At 43.8% G+C, this 21,984-nt stretch overlaps 1 protein-coding gene across 1 annotated transcript in view; it reads right to left on the reverse strand.

The window, feature by feature from the left end:
* Positions 1-21,984, reverse strand: part of NALF1 (NALCN channel auxiliary factor 1) — a 571,767-nt gene that overhangs the window by 21,834 nt on the left and 527,949 nt on the right. Inside the window, exon 2 of the mRNA XM_060128881.1 lies at positions 7,499-7,670. Within this exon, the coding sequence (XP_059984864.1) occupies positions 7,499-7,670 (172 nt within the window). The remainder of the gene's footprint in view (positions 1-7,498; positions 7,671-21,984) is intronic.

The following is a 21,984-nucleotide window of genomic DNA, read 5'->3' on the forward strand; positions in this document are numbered from 1 at the left end:
CTCAGAGCCGCCCTAACAAAGTCCCACAGACTGGGTGGCTTCAAAACAGTACTTTATGGTCTCATAGTTTTGGAGGAGGACAGTCTGAGGTCAGAGTGTTCGCAGGGGTGCAGGTGATGGTATTCTCCCTGTGTTTCCCCCCACTGTGTTCCCTGTGGGTATGTTTGTGGGTACGAATGTCCCCTTGTTATAAGTACACTTCTGTGAGATGAACTGAGATGTTAAGAGCCCTAACTTCCTGCACCTCAACGTGACCGTATCTGGAGACGGGACCTTTATAGAGATGACTGAGTTAAAATGAGGTTTTTAGAGTGAGCCCTAATTCAATGAGATTCCTTATGAAAAGAGTAAATTTGGACACCCAGGAAGACCCCTGGGTGCACACACAAAGGGAAGACCTTGTGAAGACACAGTAAGAAGGTGGCCCAAGGAGAGAGGCCTTTGGAGAAACGAAACCTGCCAACACCTTGACCTTGGACCTCTGGCCTCCAGGACTGTGGAATAATACATTTCTGTTGTTTAAGCCACCCCGTCTGTGGCGTCTTGTTACATGGCAGCCCTAGGGGATTAACATACCCACTGGGCAGCACGGGATCAGGGCCCATCCTGGTGTCCTCACTTTAACCTGATCACCTCCCTAAAAGACCCTATTTTCATATAAGGTCACATTCTGAGATACTGCAGGTTAGGACCTGAATTGGGGGGCAGGGGGCAAGTTAACCTTGATGGTCAGTTTGGGGGGCCCACTTAAAATGTGAATTCCGTAAGTGAGGTGTCACAGCGTTCATCAGGCTTAAAGTCCTAGCGTCCCAGGTGAGTAAGCAACGTGCATGATGAGGTCTGAACAGCTTTCAACCTGAGTCTTTATCTTGCCTGTGACAGAGGATGGAACATGAGGGACAAAATGGCTTTCAAAGGAAATACTGATATTCTCTCTGACTCCAACAGGGGGACATGTTGTTAAGGCGCATCTACCTGTCAGCCCCCTTTCTGGAATCGTCAGAATATCGCCGGCAGAGGCAGGCAGGAGGCAGCTGGTGGCCCTGCAGGGTACAACCTTCACCCCCTGGCTTCCTTGGGCTTCTCCCCACCTTGGATGGCCCCTTCTTCCTCATAACAGGGCCCGTCACAGATTGCTCCCCATTAATTAATTCATTCGAAATTTGTTTATTGAGCACCAACTGTGTCAAACAGCTTTCTGGGCACCGGGCATACAGCCATAAACAACAGACATGTTCAGATAAATCTCCCAAAGCAGGAAGAGAATGCTTCAGGATATGAAAATTATTTCCAGAGAAAAGTTAAAAAATTATTTTGAACAATGACTGCATCACGGATATAAAAACTGACCTCCTACATCTCACTAATTTGAAGAAAACTTCACATTGAACCCAAAGAGTAAACATTATAATGATCTGATACATTAGAAATGATGACTAACAGTAACCATCTCATCTGGTAAAGTCAAGCTGAACCACCAAAAAGACAAGATTTCAAAACTGAGACAAATTGGTTCACTTTCCATTTTTAAAATGTATCGAATGCATGATTTCCTTATGGGACTCAAACCTACTGAACACAAGGCAGAAGGCAGAGTCACAATTATTTAGGCAAACATTTTAGAGACCTTGGGTCCTTGCCGTTACCCTTCAGAGTAACATATTTGTAGGTTTGCATGTGTGCAGTCTAAAAATCTCGCTCACTCATCTGACTGAAAAAGCCAGGCATCTAAGCACAAAATCTTCCAGAGAACAGTGCCAGACAGTTCTCCTTTCTTTAAGCAGAAAGAATGGCCCAGGTAGAAAATATACGTGATGTTTATTTTTAACATAATATGTGATGTTGTGAAATCAGGATGTGTGTGGGTCAGTTTTATCAGCACACCTGGAGGTAGATGAGTTTATCACCAGTCCTTCCTGGCTCTCCAGCGAGGGGCATCCAGGGGGGCCTGGAGCGAGATGCCAGCCTCCACTAACACAGACAAGGATGGACTCTGCATTGTCTGGTGCTGGGGTGCTTTGCCCTCATTCTGGACCAGGGGGCGCCCATCTGACTCAGATTCTGCCTGGACCAAGGGGCGCCCATCTGACTCAGGCTCTGCCCTCAACATCCAGGAGGGCTGAATGTGCTGGAGACCCAGACCCATCAGCCACTTGTAGAGATGAGGAAATGGAAACCCAGTGGGTACGACGTTCCAAAATTCATAGCTATGGGCAGAATCCACCAACCTAATTTCTACTCCGGGGCTCTTTCCCTGCATTAGTCCCCTCGCTCAAGGCAAACTTGAACCGCTGGGGAAGCACACGGAGGTGGACGTCGGGGAAGATGATCTTAAAAGTATGAGGACCTGAACTCAGGTCTCACTATACGAATTTAATAAGCCTCCAAAAGTGCAGTGTTTTAATGGAAGACGATGTCCCAAACACATGAAGTTACTACATGCTACGTAAATTTTTAAAAATGACTTATTTTCATATTTATTATTTATTCTGATCATACTATCTTCTTTCACATTTCTCTTTTGGTCTAAATTTATATATATACACATATATTTATATAAAGATTTTGTATCTACATAAAGATTTTGTATCTACATAAAGATTTTGTAGATTTATATATATATATTATATATATATATAAAGACTTTGTATGACATCACATGGTGCTATAACTAGCTGGTATTTCATTATTCCTTTTTCAGAAAAAAAGACCCTTGAGTTTTAGAAAATAATCAAACATATTCACACACTGGAGAAGGTACGGAGATTAAAGATATCATAGACGTCCAAATTAAAGTTTATAGGGAGCAGATTTTTCTACTGAAACACTACTCCGGTGAGAAAATCCTTTACATAATCTTTCTAAAAATCTTCATCAACTCCCCAGATGTGAGATACAGTTTAGGGAATGTTTTTTCACAGTTGTCAACTCTCTCCTGTGAATGGCACGCAACATTAAAAAATTCCTTTCTGACTCGATCAATATGCATATCCAAGTATTTTCCCCCATCTTTTTCTCTCAAAGGATTATTATAATGACTTCCCTTGCCTGAGGGAAATAAACCGCTTCAGGTCCCCTGCAGACGCAGAGCCGCGCCACCAGGGGGCGCCCGTCCTCCATCACTTCATAATCAGACCTGTCACCCTTACGAGCAACAGCCCGCCGTGTTTTCCCAGGAGGCGGAAATATAACCTCATGCTTGTCACAGCTAAAAAATGAAATGCAGAATTTACACAGAATTCTCAAAATGTTTTATCTCCATTGTCAGTAACCCCCAGCAGATCTTTTACTTTATTTTTTCTTTCAATAATTCACCTATGAAAAATACAGCAGCAAATCAGGTAGGGTCTGTCTTATCCATCAATCAACTGGCAATTTTCGCAATGTATGTTACCATAGCACCCGCAGCCTGAGATGCTCTGCTACTTCTGTGTTGTTAGTGTTGGCTCACCATTCCAGGTAAGCAATCCAGGATTTCTCCAGGGGATTCTAGAAGAATGCGAGGGAGTGTGCAGGGGGGAAACCCACGTCATTATCACCATGATGGGTTGACAGCGCAGAACCCACAAAGGACTCCACCCCGTCACTCTGAAGACGAAGAAACAGTTTCTAAAATAGCAGAGTATTGTGTGAACCCAGCTTGAGAACAGAACCCACCTCGAAAAGTTTTAGCTCAATAAAGCCTGACATCCAATGACGGGCTTCACCCTGACAGCACCTTGGAATTTCTCCCTAATTAATTTCTCAAACACCCCTTCAGCAACGCCTCAGTTTTATCCTCTAACAGAAAAACCAAGAGAGATCTCAGGCAAAGTGTCTTTCCTTCATTACCTAAAACAGAAGCAGAACTTAACAATAGGAGGAGGCTCTTCTCTAGTTTTGTGGTTAAAACATCTGTCCTTCACCTTCAGCAACAGCCTCAGTCAAAGACATTGCACAGCCATGGACATGCATTCTCAGATATTTCATTTTTTAAAAGTAAGCTACCGGCTTGCCAAGGGTCATAGCAGCAGATGACCAAAATGTAGACATGTAAACACTCCCATGTAGGACATGGGTAAGTAATATAAGCCTCATGAAGAAATGATGCAATAAGGTTGCATCTAATAACTGACCCAAATTTTAAATAACTCCTGATTATTTAAAGGAATTTTGTCTGCTCTGAACCCTCTAACTGGCTCCCTGATCCCAAGGACTGAGATGTACTTTTTTGGCTGGATAACAGGAATTCTAAGCATCAGTATATATCTAATAAAAGCCTAGATGACGGGAAGACCTGGCGTCCTGTAATCCCAGTCTCTAAAAGATTGGAAAAAAAGCCATAATCACACCACTGGTTTGTCACTATGGAGAAGCACCTTGAACAAAACTGACCCTCACCTGGACAGGATCTGCCGGCGAGCCTTTTGCAGTCGCGTGCTCACTGAGTACTTTTTTGAGATGATTTTTAGAGGGAATCTCTTTCTTTCTGGAAGCTTCTCAATTGGCTGTATTTCCATTAGTAGGGAGACCATTATTAAAGGAATTTGAAGGAAACTGTCTATTCCTTCAACTCTTGATGATAAATGATGATATATTTCAGCATACAGAATGGCAATAAAATCATTTATTAATTTTTTTAAAAAAGAGGAATTACTGGAGGCAAGATGAAGACCAACCTACTTGGTGAAGCCCTTTTAGTGAAATTGGGTTTAGTGATTGCCATTTACTCATTTCATTGAGGGGGGAGTCCAGCAGATGTGCTGTTCTGTGTGAGCTGAAACGTGGCTATGAGCCTGCTTCCCAGGGGGCCTCAGGTCATGTGCAGCCAACCGGGGAACTAGGAAAAATACTCCCATTTCTCGACTAGACTTAGTCTCATTCTGAGTACAGAAGACGCTTCCTTCACAATGCGTAAAAGGTGTGTGAGATGACTCAATGCTTACTCCAAGTACACCTGAAGGGTGAGTTCTTTGGATCTTCATGTCTATCTGTAAGAGGTGAACCTTCAAAGATCGTGTGACAATGTTTGGGAACAAATGTTTTATGTGTAAAAGTCTTACTAGTTTCCCTACACATGTGAGGCCACTGGGCTCCTGGGCAGGGTTTCACCAGTGGCCCCGGGAGCTCACTTCTTCCCAGAAGGAGATGTTCTGGGGACCCTGGTGTCTGGGACCCTCATCATGGCAGCGAGCGATTCCCACCTGCAGAAATCTCTCCTGTTCAAGTCCAGCAGCAAAACTCAAGGGACCTCTGTGACCCCAGGTGGATAAAGGATGACTGCTAGTGATAAGACAGAAGAATTCTTCCAGGAAGCCTGGGTCACAGCTTAGAAGAGAGGATCAATCTGAAAATTAGTACCATTTTTTTGTCAAAATTTTTCACAGCGCTCAGGGACCAAATGCCTTCATAATTTATTCTGCACATTTTTGAGAAGTAAGAAAAAGAACATAGGCCCAGCTGACAGTGGGGAAAGAAGAGTCAGATTCCCAAATATTCAGTGATAAGATTCTCCCAGAAAGCTTCTAATTTTGGTGGCATTTTCCCCTGGATCCGACAAATGACAAATCTCTCCTCTTTTCCTATTTGTTTTCCTTAATGATGCAGATGAAAAAATCTGACTTTGAAAGACTCAAAGACAATTAAAAATATAAGATAGACTTTCTGCACATGTGCGAAAAGAGATTAATTTCCATGTTTAGCTTTCGGACGGCCTTGAAAATGTATAGGGAAGGCGATGAACGTTCAAACCTGTATTTCAGATTCAAACATACAGATAAGAGACCAGGAAGCAGGAGGAGATAGACAGACGCCTCTCCCTTCACCTGAGGTTCTTTTCTGCTCTGAGAATCTAGTGAAGCTGTTGACCTTCTCTAGGAAAAAAGCTACATGCATGAGAATGAACAAGAATACAACCTTTACATAAAATTCCAGAAGTTTCTCAGAAGTCCTAAAATCACAGACACCTCATTGGCCCTTAAGTCAAGAGATGAAGACCTTATCTTGATGACCATTTATTGAAGTTTTGTGTGGAAGACAAATAAATGAATAGCTTGTGACTGGTGAATTCTGGCTCAGATTCAAAGGAAGAAGGTGTTAATATCTTCCTTCCTTCCTTCCTTCCTTCCTTCCCTCTTCCTTCCTTTTATCTCTCTCTTCTCTCTCTCTCTCTGTCTTCCCAGTAGGGAGGAACCATATGAAAAATGATCTCAGCATCAAATCAGTGGAATAACAAAAATAATTGGTAAATCACTTTGCATTCCACAAATCGCTTCCTTACGTACAATGGCTATTGCCTATGGATGACGTATCTCGTGCAGCTTCTCTATCTGTATTCCTCACTGCAGACATGCCTGAGGGGTATCGCTATCACTAATGTACTAATGAGGAGACGGTGGCTCGGAGAGAATGCATTCATAGAAATAGGAGGAAAGCCCATGTCTCTTAACCTTCATCCAGATATCCTTCCCATAAGTTTGGGCAGCACAAAAGTCATCCAGTGTGCAGGCAGGCGTTTAGGGGAGAGCTTTGCTGGACAGTCTCTTGATAGCACATCACTTAGAACAGGATGGGTTATGGATAGGCATGGGAATAAGTGCTCTAGAAAGAATCTGACAAATTCTCATGTTGAACATCTCAATATGTCACTCTGCTTAGAAGGGTCTCACAAAGTTTATTATAAGAAGAGGGGTTTTCATGTTTCTTCGTACATATGATGGTGTCTTATCCTTAAAACTTGAAAACTAAACATGCTACAACTCAAGCCATCCAGTTACAAGGACCCGTAGCACATTTTACTGAGACAGCGTGAAGCAACAACTCTGATTATCACATTTCTGCAGCAAAGGGCATTGTTCTCACTTGTCTACTCAGCATTTATTTTTAAAAAGCAATCTACTCTTATCCTTTGCGTCTTATTCTACGTCTAAATTGTGTAACACTTATAAATACCCAGAAATTGCATGCTGCTACTGGTGTTTTGCCCAGCCTGAGTCATTTGGTGAAAGAGGTAAACAATTTAACCGGACTCTAATACACATACACACACACGAGTAACTTCAATGGGCATTTCTTCATACTCTCGATACTTATTTAAGATAAAGTAACATAACACTTCTCAGAAAATAGATTTGGGACCTAAACTTGTTACCAATTTGAAGAAGAAACATAATTTTACCGCCTTATCACGTCATCTGTTCTTAGGTTAATACAAAGATAAGGCAGGTAGAACCCAACCGACTCTAAGTCAAATTTAAGCAAATCCAAAGATTGCTGACGTTTTTCCATTTTATCCTTTTACAGACTTAATAATGATGGTGGTCACAGGTAGACGACACATCACGTGGCATCTCCAAATCAGTTTCGGGGTCCCTTCAGGGCTTCTGTGAAGGAAAGCATGGAATAGTCCCAGCCGAATCTTCAGGGTTACATAGGTGGAAGGAAACCCCCAACCAAACAAACACCACAGAAGCAGCTCCACCACGAGAGGCTGGGTGCCAACACCTGCCCTGCACTGTACCTGTACAGATGAAACTGGAGAGTCCCCCGTAGATAACTTCATCATTGTCGGGCAATATGAACGGACACCTCGTCTGAACCTCCAAACAGTATTGCTTGCAAGGAATTGTCTTTCTGCAGTTCAGCTGTGCGACTTCAAAATACTGGGAACACAGCCAGGCTTTGTAGACAATCTGAAAAAAGAGAAGAATCAAAAATAGGGCGGGATGACAACAGTTCTGACTGATAAAGGACATGCTGTACTGTGAGAAACATGCTAGGGCTTCAGGCGGATCATAAGAAAACTCACACTTGGAGACAGCGTATTCACACAAGGCCAGCTGCAAGCGATGTCTTGGCAACAGAGCAAAACATTTTTTGATTGAGCCCTTAAGAGGATGCAAAAGGTAATGTGGCGTTTGAGGGGATGTAACTCATGTGAAAAACAGTGGAGTTAAGCAGGGCCTGAAGTTTTTAAAATCCAATGATATACAAGAAAGGAAATAACTGTGGACCCACCGTGGTTATTTACTGCAGGGTGCGAGAGCCCTGCAGACACCGGCTATTCCCCCCAAGGGCACTAGATGGCGCTGATTCCCCTACAAAGATGCCCCCGCGGGCTGTGCAGAGGAGGCTGGTTAGAGCTTGAACTCCAGGGCACAGAACAAGCAGCGGCGGGCATTTAAATTGATGACTCACATCAAATGCATTAAATATCTCATCGTCCGAAAGCCGGGAAACACCCAACCTAAATCAGACACTTTATGTCGTGGTGTGGTGAGGAGAACGAAGAAGGAAACCTCATCAGAGCCGCAACTTGGACCTTTAGATACTGTGATCCACATCGATATTCGATAAGTATTTGCTTAATTTAATAAAATGTGAAAGGACTATGAATTCACCTAGCTCTTTGTTTTTGATAGGTATTTAGGAAAGTAGATACTGAAAAAAATGCCTTTTTCTAATATAAGGGAACAAGTTGAAACTAGGCCCAAATAAAACCATGGCAAGGTATCCACCATACAGATGGCTGTGACTCAGGTATTTCCCAGACCCTGGGCGCTGATGTCTTCTGTTTACCTGTTTCTAAGGTTAATACTAGTCTGGTAAGATTCTGTCGCCTATGTTCTACCTGGAAAGGTGGATGGTGTACCGTTAAATGTACACTAAGAGGTCATAAATACCTGACAATAATAGCAAGAGTAATAGCGAGTATTTATCAATTTCACTCTGTTCTAAGCAAGGTACATACATTTTTTTCCCATGTAATTCTTAGCACACACAGAGAAGGTAACTATTGGTCACACTTTGCACACAGATAATAATTAGCAATGGAAGTGAGTGGACAGCCTAGAATTCAAGCAGAATCTAGATAACTCTTGTCAGTATACTGTGAGGCGAATTCTTGCGTCAGGAAAGGGAGAGAAATAAACAGCTCTGAGATACGTTCCATGCCTCCCTTTTATTTTTGAGGGAGGGGGGTTGAGAAAGTTAGATGTTTTGTGGTGGCACAAAACCAAAGAAACAAGATGATTAACTTTTAAAAGCCCTAAAGGATTTTCAGGGAAAAGCACTGATGACAAATGAATACACCTGTCTTCTTTCATAAGAACTCCGTAGTATAAGGAAGACCAGAAATCTTTTTTATAATGGCTTAGCTTTCTCCTATGGAGAGACATACGAAGTCATCGCTTTTCTAGGTGTCACTGAATTGTATAAATGATTATCTGATGCTAAACAATAATTTTGGGAAGGAACAAAAAAGGTTTAAGGTCTCTGATGATAAATGACTGGTTCAACTACGTTTACCTCCATTTTTCCTGGAGGGCTTGTACTTTCCTCTCTCTGTGGAAGTTACGTTTTCCAGGTAATTATGCTCGTGAAGGACGTCTCACCCCACCCCCGCTCTGCTGCTGCCCCTTGGAAATCACTGCTGACAGTACAACAAATTGTTTGACAGCTGCCCATCCTACGGTGAATAGAAAATACTCTCAAGCTACAGTCTAGAAAAGGAACAGACTAGACTATTAAAACGGCCTAAAAAAGAATGACATTTTCACTTAATAGCTGGATAACAATTTTCTCTTTTTCTCCCAGAGCGTTTTCTCATTTCTTATTTTCCCCCCTGAAACCCTTGAGATGGGTTTGGGAAATATTTTACAAATAAAGAACCTGAGTTAGAGAGAGATTATAGTAGCAAATGGACAGAATTCAGGCCAGCACTTCCTTCACTGGGCCCTGGGGTAGCTGGACCTCTTCTGAGAGGAAGCGGAAAGTGATGACAACATGACAAAAGGTGGGTCTCTGGAATCCTCGAGGGGAGGGTGGCAGTTCAGAGGGGAAAGGTCCTAGGGGTCATCTAGCTAAGCCTCTCATTTTAAAGTGAGAACTGGGGCCTAGGAAGACCACAGTTGATGGCAACCTCAAATCCCTGCCTTCTTGGATGTTGTTTTAATAACACAGCACATTACTGGGAAGGCATCAACTGAATCATTCTTAACGTACCTTTATTCTTTTCTTTTTTTTTTTTTTTTTTTGCGGTACGTGGGCCTCTCACTGTTGTGGCCTCTCCCACTGCGGAGCACAGGCTCCGGACGCGCAGGCTCAGCGGCCACGGCTCACGGGCCCAGCCGCTCCGCGGCATGTGGGATCTTCCCGGACCGGGGCACGAACCCGTGTCCCCTGCATCGGCAGGCGGACTCCCAACCACTGCGCCACCAGGGAAGCCCTTCTTTTTTTTTCTTTTTTACAAGTCACTTCACCCCAGATCTGCACTTTCCAAACCTTCCCTTGAAATTCTGCGCAGTGGCTGTAATAATCACACCCCAGCCCCGGGCTGATTTCTGGGTCTTCTCTGCACCAACATCACTTTACAAATCCCCTCGGTTTCGCGGGCCTAACTGAAGGTGTGAGGAGAGGAGGGGAGATCCCAGGGAGCTGTGGTCTACTGAACTCATTTCCAGATTCCCGATGAAGACTAGTTTTTTTATTTTTTAAGATAATTCTCAGTTTTCAGGAAAGTTCTGGTTGTAATGGTACAAGCATGGTTGAGAGGAACATCCCAGGAGACAGACTGAGCGAGGGGTCTCTGTTCCCTGATTACGGGAAGTGATGTTAAGCTATGGGACTCTAGAAGGGAGATGCTTTATGTGGCTAGAAATATTGTTCATTACGGGTTATACCCAGTGCCCTGAATAATCATGGTTTTCAGGCTCCTCTTTACAAGTGATGTCATCGTGCACCAGCGTGACGTCAGCATGCACCAGTGTGACGTCAGCACGCACCGGGTCTCACGACCGCTCTTGGTTCTGGGCGTTCCACATGACCACGGCTCACCTCCCGTAGAGCCTTTCACAAAATGCCCCAGATTCGTATTTTCCCCATGGGGCTTGGATTCTCATTTCTTTTAAGTATACTTGCCTCCCTCCCCCAAAATCTATATTCACGTTTTAGCGCAAGGGAACCAATTTATATTGCAAATATATGTTAGCTGGCTGAAAAAATATGTCGGTTACAATTTTTTATTATTAAGAAAAATGTCAGGTATTGACCGTGGTTGTCATCTTCAAATCAGAAGGCCGTTTTCCCTTTTCCCCCAAGAATTACTAAGGGCTAACTCCTCTTACATGTATACCATGTGTTGATGCGTTTTCTGAGGCCCTTCCCTGACAGCTCTAACGCGTGAGTGGCGTGTGTCTGGAGCACGCGGGGCTGAAATCGCTGGTTACATAAGCAGCAGTCTGCGGTGGCGACCGCCTCGGGCTAATGCACTTTGATGCACAAAGCATGTCGTTATAGTTGTGAGTGGGGCAGGAGGTCGAAAGAAATGTGCACATGCGTATATCTGAGCGTCTTTCCTTAGCGCTGTGTCAGTGTCTGGTTAAAGCACGCGCGGCACCCAGAAAATGAAAATACGGACATATTTTAAGAGAGAAGCAAGAAAACAAGCCCTGCCTGAGGATGCGCCAGGTCATCTGCAAAAGAATATTCAGAGATGGACAGCGTAAGGAGACAGGCTCCTTGATCCGCCAGATGTCAGCACACCTTGTCCTGCGGGGCTGCATCTTCGCTCCGTTTCCTGCGCCGAATGCCAGTACCTTCCTGTTTTCTCCTGGAGACGCTTCGTGGGTCCTGTGATAACACTCGGTCTAATCCCCTGAACTTCAGAACGGCCCTCGCTTCCTAGCACCACCCTATGTTTTTAAGTCCATCCAGTCCATTCTCACCACCACCCTGGGCTCAGTCCCTTCAGGAGAGGGAATCCATCTGAAGAAGGCAGGGCCAGCCCGGCTCCACCTGCGAGTCGGGTGTGATACCTGGAGGCCCACAGACGTGATGGCAACGATGACAAAAAGCAAATCAACTCTTCAAGCTTTCCTGAATAGAGGATGCTACCCTCCAACGATGATCTTGGAAACGAAGGAAACCGGGGAAGAATTCGTCAGTGTGTCCCCTGCACTGTCCGGGGCACACAGGAAGCCAGCTTCTTCTTTCCCTTCTTCCTCGTCAACACAGTAAGTCCCCTACGTACAAATGAGTTGCAGCCCGAGAGTGCGTTCGTTAAGTCCAATTTGTTCGTAAGTCCAATGAAGTTAGCCTAGGTACCCAACTAACACCATCGGCCATATAGCAGTGTGCTGTAATAAGTTTATAATAATTTTCACACAAGTAATACATGAAAAACAAACAAAAAATAAAGAAAACATTTTTAATCTTACAGTACAGTACCTCGAAAAGCACAGCAGTACCAGCTACGTCACCACTGCTTTTAGGTTTGCTTCCGGACATCCTGGGCTTGAAATAAAGATACTGTACTACTGTATTCTATACAGTACTGTACTCAAGTACACAAAAGCACAACCACTTGTAGAGGATGCACACACGTGACAAGGTATGACACGTGAACTAGCTTACGTGATTGGACGTGCGAATACGCGTTCCCATCAAGTCTGCAACTTGAAGGCGTGTGTGTAGGGGACTTGCTGGACGCCTCCTGCATTGTCTGAGTCAATGACATCCTTGCTTCATCTTGTTTCCCCTCCTCACCTCACTATGGTTTGGTGTCAGCCTGAACTACTGCACAGAAACTTGTTCTTTCTAAGCAACCTGGCCTCTGTGGTAAACCCAGCTGCTAAAATCAGCTATTTTCTTATCTGACTTCTTGGCAGTAAGGAGCGCGGCTGCGGAAGCTCTTTCTTGAAACGCTGGCCCCCGTGATTAAGAGAATCCATTTACCTGCTTCTTCCTACTCTGCCAGCCACTACTCCATTGGTTGTTTTGTTGTAATTGTTATTTGTTTCCTCTGCCACTCCCCAAAATGTTGGTGTCACTCAGGCTTCTGTTCTAAACTTCCTTCTGCACAGTCTTTCGTGGTAATCGTCCACTCTCATGATTCAACTTGGTCTTTAAAACAGTGACGCCTAAATCGTTATTTCCACCCCTCTTTCTCTCTCTCTCTCACCTGATCTGTCTATAAACTGCGTCCTACATGCTTCTGTTTCCGTATGCTCTTTAGCATCTCAGCCTCTGCAAGTCCAGAGTGGAATTCAGCATCTTCTCTTCGGGAGAAGCAAGACGAGAGAAATCTGGGAGTCACCCCCAATGTCCCCTTCTATGCTCTCCCCAACCACTTTCTCCCCAGGTCCTACAAGCCTACGCCCTAAATATCAAGGCTCCAAATGTCTTGATTTCTGTTGCGACTATTATCCCAGCCATTCCCATCGCTCACCCACACGACACGTCCACAGATGAGCCTCTGCGTCTTCAGTCCGGATCTCCTCCCCTCCGTGCTGGTCTGTACCGGGCAGTTAGGGTAACCCCTGTGGGACTATTGGATTCTGTCAGCACTCCGCTTTACATCATCCAGGGCCTCTCCGCAGCACTCCGGGAAAAGTTCAAACTCCTTAAAGGACACTGAGCTTTGTGCCCTCTGAGCCCTGCTGAGCGCTCCAGCCTCTGAGCCTCCACCCCCACGCTCAGTCTGTGCGCTGCGGCTGTGGAAGGTGACACGCAGCGTCACTAAGCGGCCTCGTCCTCAGCAGCCCTGCACCCCTGCTTCCCCTTCGCCTCGCTCACACAGCCCTCAGCCTGATGGGTTCCTCCCCATCCTGTGTGACCTCATCTGTAAACCTCCTGCCTCTGATCTGTAAACCCGCCCCCGAAAGCCTCTGGAATGTTCTCTTCCTAGGGACTCACACTGAAGGCGACACTCTGCTTGTCTGCTTCCCTTTCTAGCCTCCTGTAAAGGGGCCTCGTGCACTTCTGTGTTCCTGGTGCTCTGGGTGTACCTGGGAGAAACTGACTGTCCATGGAACTGTCCTTGGAAATTCACAGCATGGCCTTCAGGTGCACAGCTCTGTCGGGTGATCTGGTTCATGTGAGTGAGCCCACCTGGCTCTGAGATCCTGCACAGAGCAGACTCTAACCATGAAACCTGACGTGCTTCCAAGACATTCAATCCTGTGGACTCCTTTGGAGGTATCAGCAAACTCCCTTATCGGAGGACAAATAAATCCTATAGAAAGAAACCTTTCAAAGCCCACTTCATGACTGAACCTCTCTTTCCAAGCAGACACCGTGGTTTAGGTGCTGAGACACAACACGGACTGGGGTTCCAAGCAGAGAAGGATGTCCACACAAAGAGAAGGCTCCGTGGGCGGGACTCAGGGGAGGCCCGCAGAGTTGCCAAGGGCGGAGTTTGCTCTGGCCTTGTCATCGGAAATGGACAAGCTGCTTTGGCTGGGATCATGGCAAAAAGTTTCTGGAGGACAGATTACTCTACCTCATCCCTTTCCAAAACAGTTCTATTGTACTTCCAAAAATGAATTATTCATAGTGATAGACATAGGTGAATGAAAAGCTCCTGTTAGAGACCAAGCTGTCAGGAACTGTGCGCGCGGGCCTCGGGGAAGAAGGAGGGTCAGCGAGGGCCCAATGGGGAGTGATGGAGGCCAGCAGCAGAGGCCGTATGAGGCCAGGAATCATTTCGCAAAACATCTGATCGTGGAGTTGCTGAATATTTCACCAGTGTCCTCCTCTTTTTCCAGCTGGAAAAACCAAGACAGAATTTAATATCTATATTGGAACGGCTGAGAATTGCCAAATAAGGCATGACTTTCCCGTCCATTATGTCAAATTATGTCAAATTGAGCTGTGTTTGAGGTGATGGACTCCTTGAATGAAAGCACCGTATCACTTACACAGTACAAAGAAGCCCTCAAAACCCTGAGTCTGTGCACCGCAGATAAAGCTTTAAAGATGATGGGCATGGAATAACTTCGGAAAAATTCAGGTGTCAAGTGAACAAGAGGACTCAGGAAATATGGTCAGCATTTTAATAACACTGTAAGTCCAAGGTAATAAGTGATTCTATTAGAAAAAAAAAAAAAGAAAGGAAGGAAGTTCTTTCATGGAAACCACTTCTGTGTGTCGGCCATGGGTGGACATCATGGTGTTTTCTCAACAGCCTTTTCTAGAATCGGGAAAGACAGGGATAAATGACAGCTTCCTTGTAGACTATCAGCCTAACAATACCTTGGAAATGCAGCAGTGTTACATATCCCACGGTCCTCTAGATACGCTACGTATTTAACGTGGTCTGTGTTAACTATCGTCAAAGTGCCCATGATCCTTTTAGAATTGATAGTGTTAAAAAGGCAGTGAGGAAGCACCTCGATATAAATTCAGTCTGGGGCTCCATACCTTAGGCAAGTTGAGAATGTTGAAAGGGGTTTAAAAAGTAGGAAACCAATCTTTTGAAGGAAGAAAGGGAAGTGGGTCTGCAGATAAATCTGAGACGAGTCTTAAGCATGTATTCATCAAGGAAATGGGAGCGTCGATATGGTAGAGTCCCCTTATTTGGGAGGACTCACATGGGAATTCACGAAGCAGTTGATTAATAAATGAACGAGTGTTATAATCCACAATCTAGAGTATGTTTAGAAAATACCCATGTATTCAGTAGAACAACAATAAGTAATCAGTACATTCACTAAAACATGCAGCTGTATTCGCTTTTTTCATACAAGTAATTAGAATGGGACTTGCTTATCACTGCCTCTCACTTAATAGAAACATCCAATAAAGGTCTAAAGAAAGTTAAGGCATAACTTTCTCATAGAACCCAAAGTAAAATATGGAAAACTTGCAATAATAAAGCAAAATTAGTTATCTAACCATCTGATAATTTTACACAGTCTTACACTTTATAGAACTAGAGTATAAAATGCTCTGGGTATATATCTAAATGTTCTACCTCTTTGCAATACAGTCAAGACATTTCTGTATGAATAATACATGATGACACCCCACTTTACAATATCACAGTCATGAGAGTTGTCAATTAAAACCATAATAATGTCTTCGCTCCAAGCAGGTGCTGCTGCCCCCGGTTGAGTGGACTCTTTGTGCGTTCTTTATTTTCCTCCCAGAGGCGAAGGAGCGCTTCTGACTCTGTCATCCCCAAGTCCAAGCTCAGCAGCCATGATTATGGTTTCTGCTTTATCCTGACACGTCCTGTTCTTGAGGAGCAGGGACAGGAGGGATGGCAGCTCCTTACGGAGACCATGTGCAAACCAGCGCCTTGGGGATGCAGCGGTGCTGTGTGTCATGTGGCCATTGAAACATGCTATTTATCTACACCTGGTCCTTAGATAAACAGGATCACAGCCAGAAAAGTGCCAGTGAGCCTCTGAGAGTTCACAGCTGTAAAATGCGACAGAGTGAGCACTTCAAAACTCTCATTAGAGTAGAGCTGTAGCCGGTTATCGCGATGCCGGAAGAGCTAACTGATTTCCACCAACCTTGGCTTCAAAGGTACCGTTCAATCCATCCAAAGCTATTTACTGAGAGCCGACTATTGGCCTGGCCGTAGGAACATACCCTGGGGAGCAGGTTAAAAATGTCATTATAAGACATTTTCCCTGGCCCCCAAAATAGTCCTGTCAAATTAAAGGAGACAAGGCCAGACGTGGTAGGCAGTGTGTTACCATCAGGGTGCTTTGGTTTGGAGAAAGCAGAGGTCAGTGATGACTGAGGGTGGCCGGCGGTTCTGGAGAAGAGAAGGGGACAGTCAAGACGGGGAGTGGCGTGGCATGTCAGAGAGGGGACTGGAGTGGGGGTCAGTGTGCCTGTGATACAGGACAGGGAAGAAGGAAGGGAAAAGGACAGCAGGAAGACAGCAAGGAGGGGGGCAGATAATAACTATTTACTACATAGGCAGACCTAGGAGATACTGTGGGTTCGGTTCCAGACCACCCCAATATGCCAGTATTGTAATAAAATGAGCCACGTGAAATGTTTGGTTTCCCAGTGCATAGGAAGTTATGTTTATATTATACCGTAATCTACTAAGTGTGCAGTACCATTATGTCGAAAAAATAATGTACATACCTTAATTAAAAAATATTGTATTACTAAAAAGTGTTAACCCTTATCTGATCCTTCAGCCTCTTCTGCTGCAGGGTCTGGCCTCCAAGCTGGTGGCTGCTGACTGCTCAGGGCAGCGTTGCTGAAGGCTGGGATGGCTGTGGTCGTTTCTTAAAAGACGACAACGTTGAGGTCTGCCCATCCTTTGATTCTTCCTTTCACGAGCGATTTCTTTGATTCTTCCTTTCACGAGCGATTTCTCTGTAGGATGCAATGCTGTTTGATAGCCTTTCACCCACAGTAGAATTGCTTTCAAAACCGGAGTCAATCCTCTCAAACCCTGCCACCACTCTCAACTAAGTTGATGCACTATTTTTAATCTTCCGCTGTCATTTCAACAGTCTTCAGAGCATCTTTACCAGGAGTTGTTTCTAGATCATGAAGCTACTTTCTTTGCTCATCCACAGGAAGCAACTCCTCATTCTCTCAAGTTTGATCATGAGATGGCTGCAGTGCAGTCCCATCTTCAGGCTCCACTTCTAATACTAGTTCTCTTGCTATCTCCACCACATGTGCACTTACTTCCTCCACGGAAGTCTTGAACCCCTCAAAGTCATCCATGATGGTTGGAATCAACTTCTTCCAAATTCGTATCGATGTTGATATTTTGACCTCTTCCTGTGAATCGCAACATGTTCTTAATGGCATCTCTAGTGGTGAATATTTTCCAGAAGGTTTTCAATTGACTTGGCCCAGATCCATGGGAGGAACCACTATCTATGGAAGCTACAGCCTTACAAAATGAATTTCTTAAATAATAAGACTTGAAAGTTGAAGTTTCTCCTTGATGCATGGGCAGCAGGACGGATGTTGTGTTAGCAGGCATGAAAGCAACATGAATCCCATTGTGCATCTCCATCAGAGCTCTTGGGTGACCAGATGCATTATAAATGAGTAGTACTATTTTGAAAGGAATATTTATTTTCTGAGCATTAGGTCTCAAGAGTGGGTTTAAAATAGTCAGTAAACCATGTTGTCAACAGATGCACTGTCATCTAGGCTTTTTGTTACATTAATAGAGCACAGGCAGAGTAGTTTAGCATAATTCTTAAGGACCCTGGGATTTTTGAAATGATAAATGAGCATTGGCTTCAGTTCAAAGTCATCAGCTGCACAGACCCCCAACAAGAGGGTCAGCCTGTCCTTTGAACCTTTGAAGCCAGGCATTGACTTCTCCTCTCTAGCTATGAAAGTCTTGGTCACGTCTTCTTCCAATATAAGGCTGTTTTGTTTACACTGAAAATCTGTCGTTTAGTGTAACCACCTTTATTAATTCTCTTAGCAAGATCTTCTGCAAATACTTACTGCAGCTTCTACATCAGCATTTGCTGCTTCACCTTGAACTTTTATGTTATGGTGATGGCTTCTTTCCTTAAACATCATGAACCAACACCCTCTGCTGGCTTCCAAGTTTTCTTCCACAGCTTCCTCCCCTCTCTCAGCCTTCACAGAACTGAAGAGAGATGAGGCCTTGCTCTGGATCAGGCTTTGGCTTGAGGGAATGTTGTGGCTGGTTTGATCTTCTATCCAGACCACTCAGACTTTCTCCATATCAGCACTAAGGCTGTTTCACATTCTTATCATTTGTGTGTTTGCTGGAGTAGACTGTTAATTTCCTACAAGAACTTCTCCTGTACATTCACCAGTTGGCTGTTTTGCACAAAAGGACTAGGTTTCAGCCCATCTCAGCTTTCAACATGCGCTCCTCACTAAGCTTCATCATTTCCAGGTTTTGATTTAAAGTGAGAGACACGTGACCCTTCCTTTCACTTGAACACTTAGAGGCCATTCTAGGGTTATTAATTAGCTTAATTTCCATAGTGCTGTGTCTCGGGGAATCGGGAGGCCTGAGGAGAGGGAGAGAGACGGGGAATGGCCAGTGAAGTTGGAACACACACAACACTTATCAGTTAATTTGGCCATCTTATATGGACACGGTTTGTGGGTCCCCGAAACAATTATGACAATAACAGCAAAGATCACTGATCCCAGATCACATAACAAATATAATAAAAATGACAAATTATTAGAATTACCAAAATGTGACACAGAGACAGGAAGCGAGCAAATGCTTTTGGAAAAGTGGTGGTGATAGCCTTGATGGACGCGGGGCTGCCATAGAGGTTCAATTTGTAAAAACCACATTAAAATGAAGTGCAGTAAAACTGAGGTATGCCTGTACTCAGCTCTTCACCTAGGTATCAGTGCACTGTCTACGTGAGGTGAGTGTGAGTATTCCAGTTTTACTAAGGTGAAAATTAAGAATCAGAGAATTCCGGCAATTTGGCCAAAGTCCCACAGCAGAATACAGCAAAGCCAGGCTGAGATTTCAGGTCATTTTACCCAGCACTTCTACCCCGAGCAAAATGTGTTTCATTGTACCCCACAGACTTCAGGTGTAAACAAATACTAACTTTTCATAGTTTATGTAGATTGTTCCTGGGTCTTCCGGGGATAAGCTTTGGAGATCTGAACATTTTCAACACTGTGTAATTCGCTTCACCTCAAGAAGATATTTCAGCAACTGCTGTGTTAGTCTAGAGTGAAAGATTTTAAATACAGCAAAGGATCACAGTGTTCGTGATCTTATTAACACATGCTCAAAACTCCAAGCACTGGTGACATGAGTAATACTACCGTTAATGAGAAAAGGGCCAGAATTATGTCCGAAAACAATTGCCTGTCATTTGAACTAACAGCTACCACCAATCAGAAAGCTACTTTTGCTAGCCCTGGTCCTAAATCCTTGCTGCTCTCTCTTTCTCTTTTATCATGTGAACATTTATTCAACTATTAAATTATACAGAACTGACACCAAACTGTTTATCTTTGAAACTGTACTTGCTATACATTTTTCACTCTGTCCTTTTACAATTTTAGCATATTTCCTTTCCATAAATATTTATTTATAAAGTGTTCTGACACACACACAGACATACACACGCACATAGACACACACATTCACACACGCACATAGACACACACATTCACACACACACACAGACATACATACAGAGACAGACATACATATAGAGACACACACAGACACACACAGAGACATACATACAGAGACGCAGACATACAGACACACACATACATATAGACACACACATTCAAACACAGACACACAGACATACACACGGAGACACACACAGACATATGTACAGAGACACAGACATACACACAGACATACACAGAGACATACATACAGAGACACACACAGACACATACACAGACATACACACAAACACACACAGACATACGCAAGGACACACATACATACAGGGACACAAAGACACACACACACAGACATACTGAGACATACACAGACACACACACATTTTCTCTACAGTTGGCCAGATCCCATTATCATATCAAGGAAAAAATACCTTCTGCCTTTCCTCTTACAGTGGACTTGGAACAGAGCTATTTCTTTTAAGTTCAAAATAAAAACCCCCGACTACTTCCCACAGCCACGAACACTCCTTAAGTTTCTCTCTGTGTAGAATTATGACTCCAAGGGCCTTTAGAGCATTCAGTTCCCTTCATAAAAGTTGTTTTCTTGAGGGTCAGTGAGCGGGGAGGATTTATCACAGGGAGAGTCCAAGTTTAAACACAAACCGAGGCCAGAATAACAGACTGGAGGGGACACACTGGGTAAGAGAGACCAGAAAGCAGTGCTATTTGTATGACATTAAGTCAAGAAATCAGAAAATGCTAGCAAAATTAGAGTGTGATTTTATTCCTTAGAATTTAAGATGCTTTTCCATTGTTTAAAATCAGTTTCAGCCAGAAAATGTCTGTCTTCTGTTACAAGAGCAAAACAAGGTTAATTGCGTATTTACTGGAATTTGTAAACATTTAGATGGAAATTGCTTCCTTCCAGTGAAAATTCGCCAATAACCTGTTTCTCTTCACCTAGTACACATGTGAGAGGTCATTCATTCACTGTGGAACAAAGCGAGTAGGTGAGAACACATAAGAGCCTGATACTTGAATTTCAAAGACCTACAGTCTGAAAACTGTTAACGTCAGTTTCCCGACTTCTCATCATTGCTATCCATCTGAAGGAACAGAATGATGACTATAACCAATAGGTGATTTCAGATCTTACAAATGCGACATCTTAAGAAAAGCAAAGATGATCATGACTGACACTTACACAGCGCTTACTACGTGCCAGGAACTGTTGATAAAAGTATTACATGTAGTGGCTCCTTTCATTTTCGCAAGAAACCTCTGAAGTAAATAGTAATATTTCTCCTTTTTTTTTACAGATGTGAAAAAAATGAGGCCCAGAAACTTTAAATCCTTGACTGACGTGAGCGAGCTATGCCAAGGGGGCAGCATTTAAACGCAGGCTGGCTATTTTCTGACTAGTTTCAGATCCCACGCACCCAGCCATTCAGCTATGGGACCGGCATGACGACTGCTAGATATTTTACATTCACCAAAGCACATGGTTCACGTGTCACTGTACATGTTGTATGTAGACATTCTTGTATTACATCATTTCAGGAGATTTCTTTTTGGCAAAATAAAACTATAGACTGAGCAACTCGACATACCATCGGAGCAGCACAGAAAATTCTCTGAGGTCGTGTATCATTCATTGCCAACAATTCTCTTCCTGTTTGAGTGAAAGCTCCAGTCCCTCTCTCTATATCTTCCATTTCACAAAACACAGATGTTGCGTACTTCTATACGGACTTGTACTTGTGTATAAACTTTTCTCCAATATTTTTTGTAGAAAAAGTATGACCATCTCAGCCTCCAGCAAGCAATGCCGTTGCCTCCGAATCCTGCAGTTCTGATTGGCTGTGAATCAGGCCACACCTGCTTTTTGGTTGCCTCAGTGTCTCCTTTGAAATTGGTAGTGTTGAGGCAGTGTGTCACAGACGAGACTTCATTAGGACTGCGCTTTATTTGAAACTTGTAGAGAGCCCTCTGTGTCTAGCGCTGTGCCTTGATCTATGCAGAGTTATTGAATGGGTTAGATTATTGCAAGCTAAAGATGTTCAAGACACAGGTGTGTAAAACCCCTTCCAAGAAAGATGTTTGGTAAATACCATGCCTGCCAGA

Source organism: Lagenorhynchus albirostris, chromosome 18 (assembly GCF_949774975.1).
Source record: "Lagenorhynchus albirostris chromosome 18, mLagAlb1.1, whole genome shotgun sequence".
Taxonomy (NCBI): Eukaryota; Metazoa; Chordata; class Mammalia; order Artiodactyla; family Delphinidae; genus Lagenorhynchus; species Lagenorhynchus albirostris.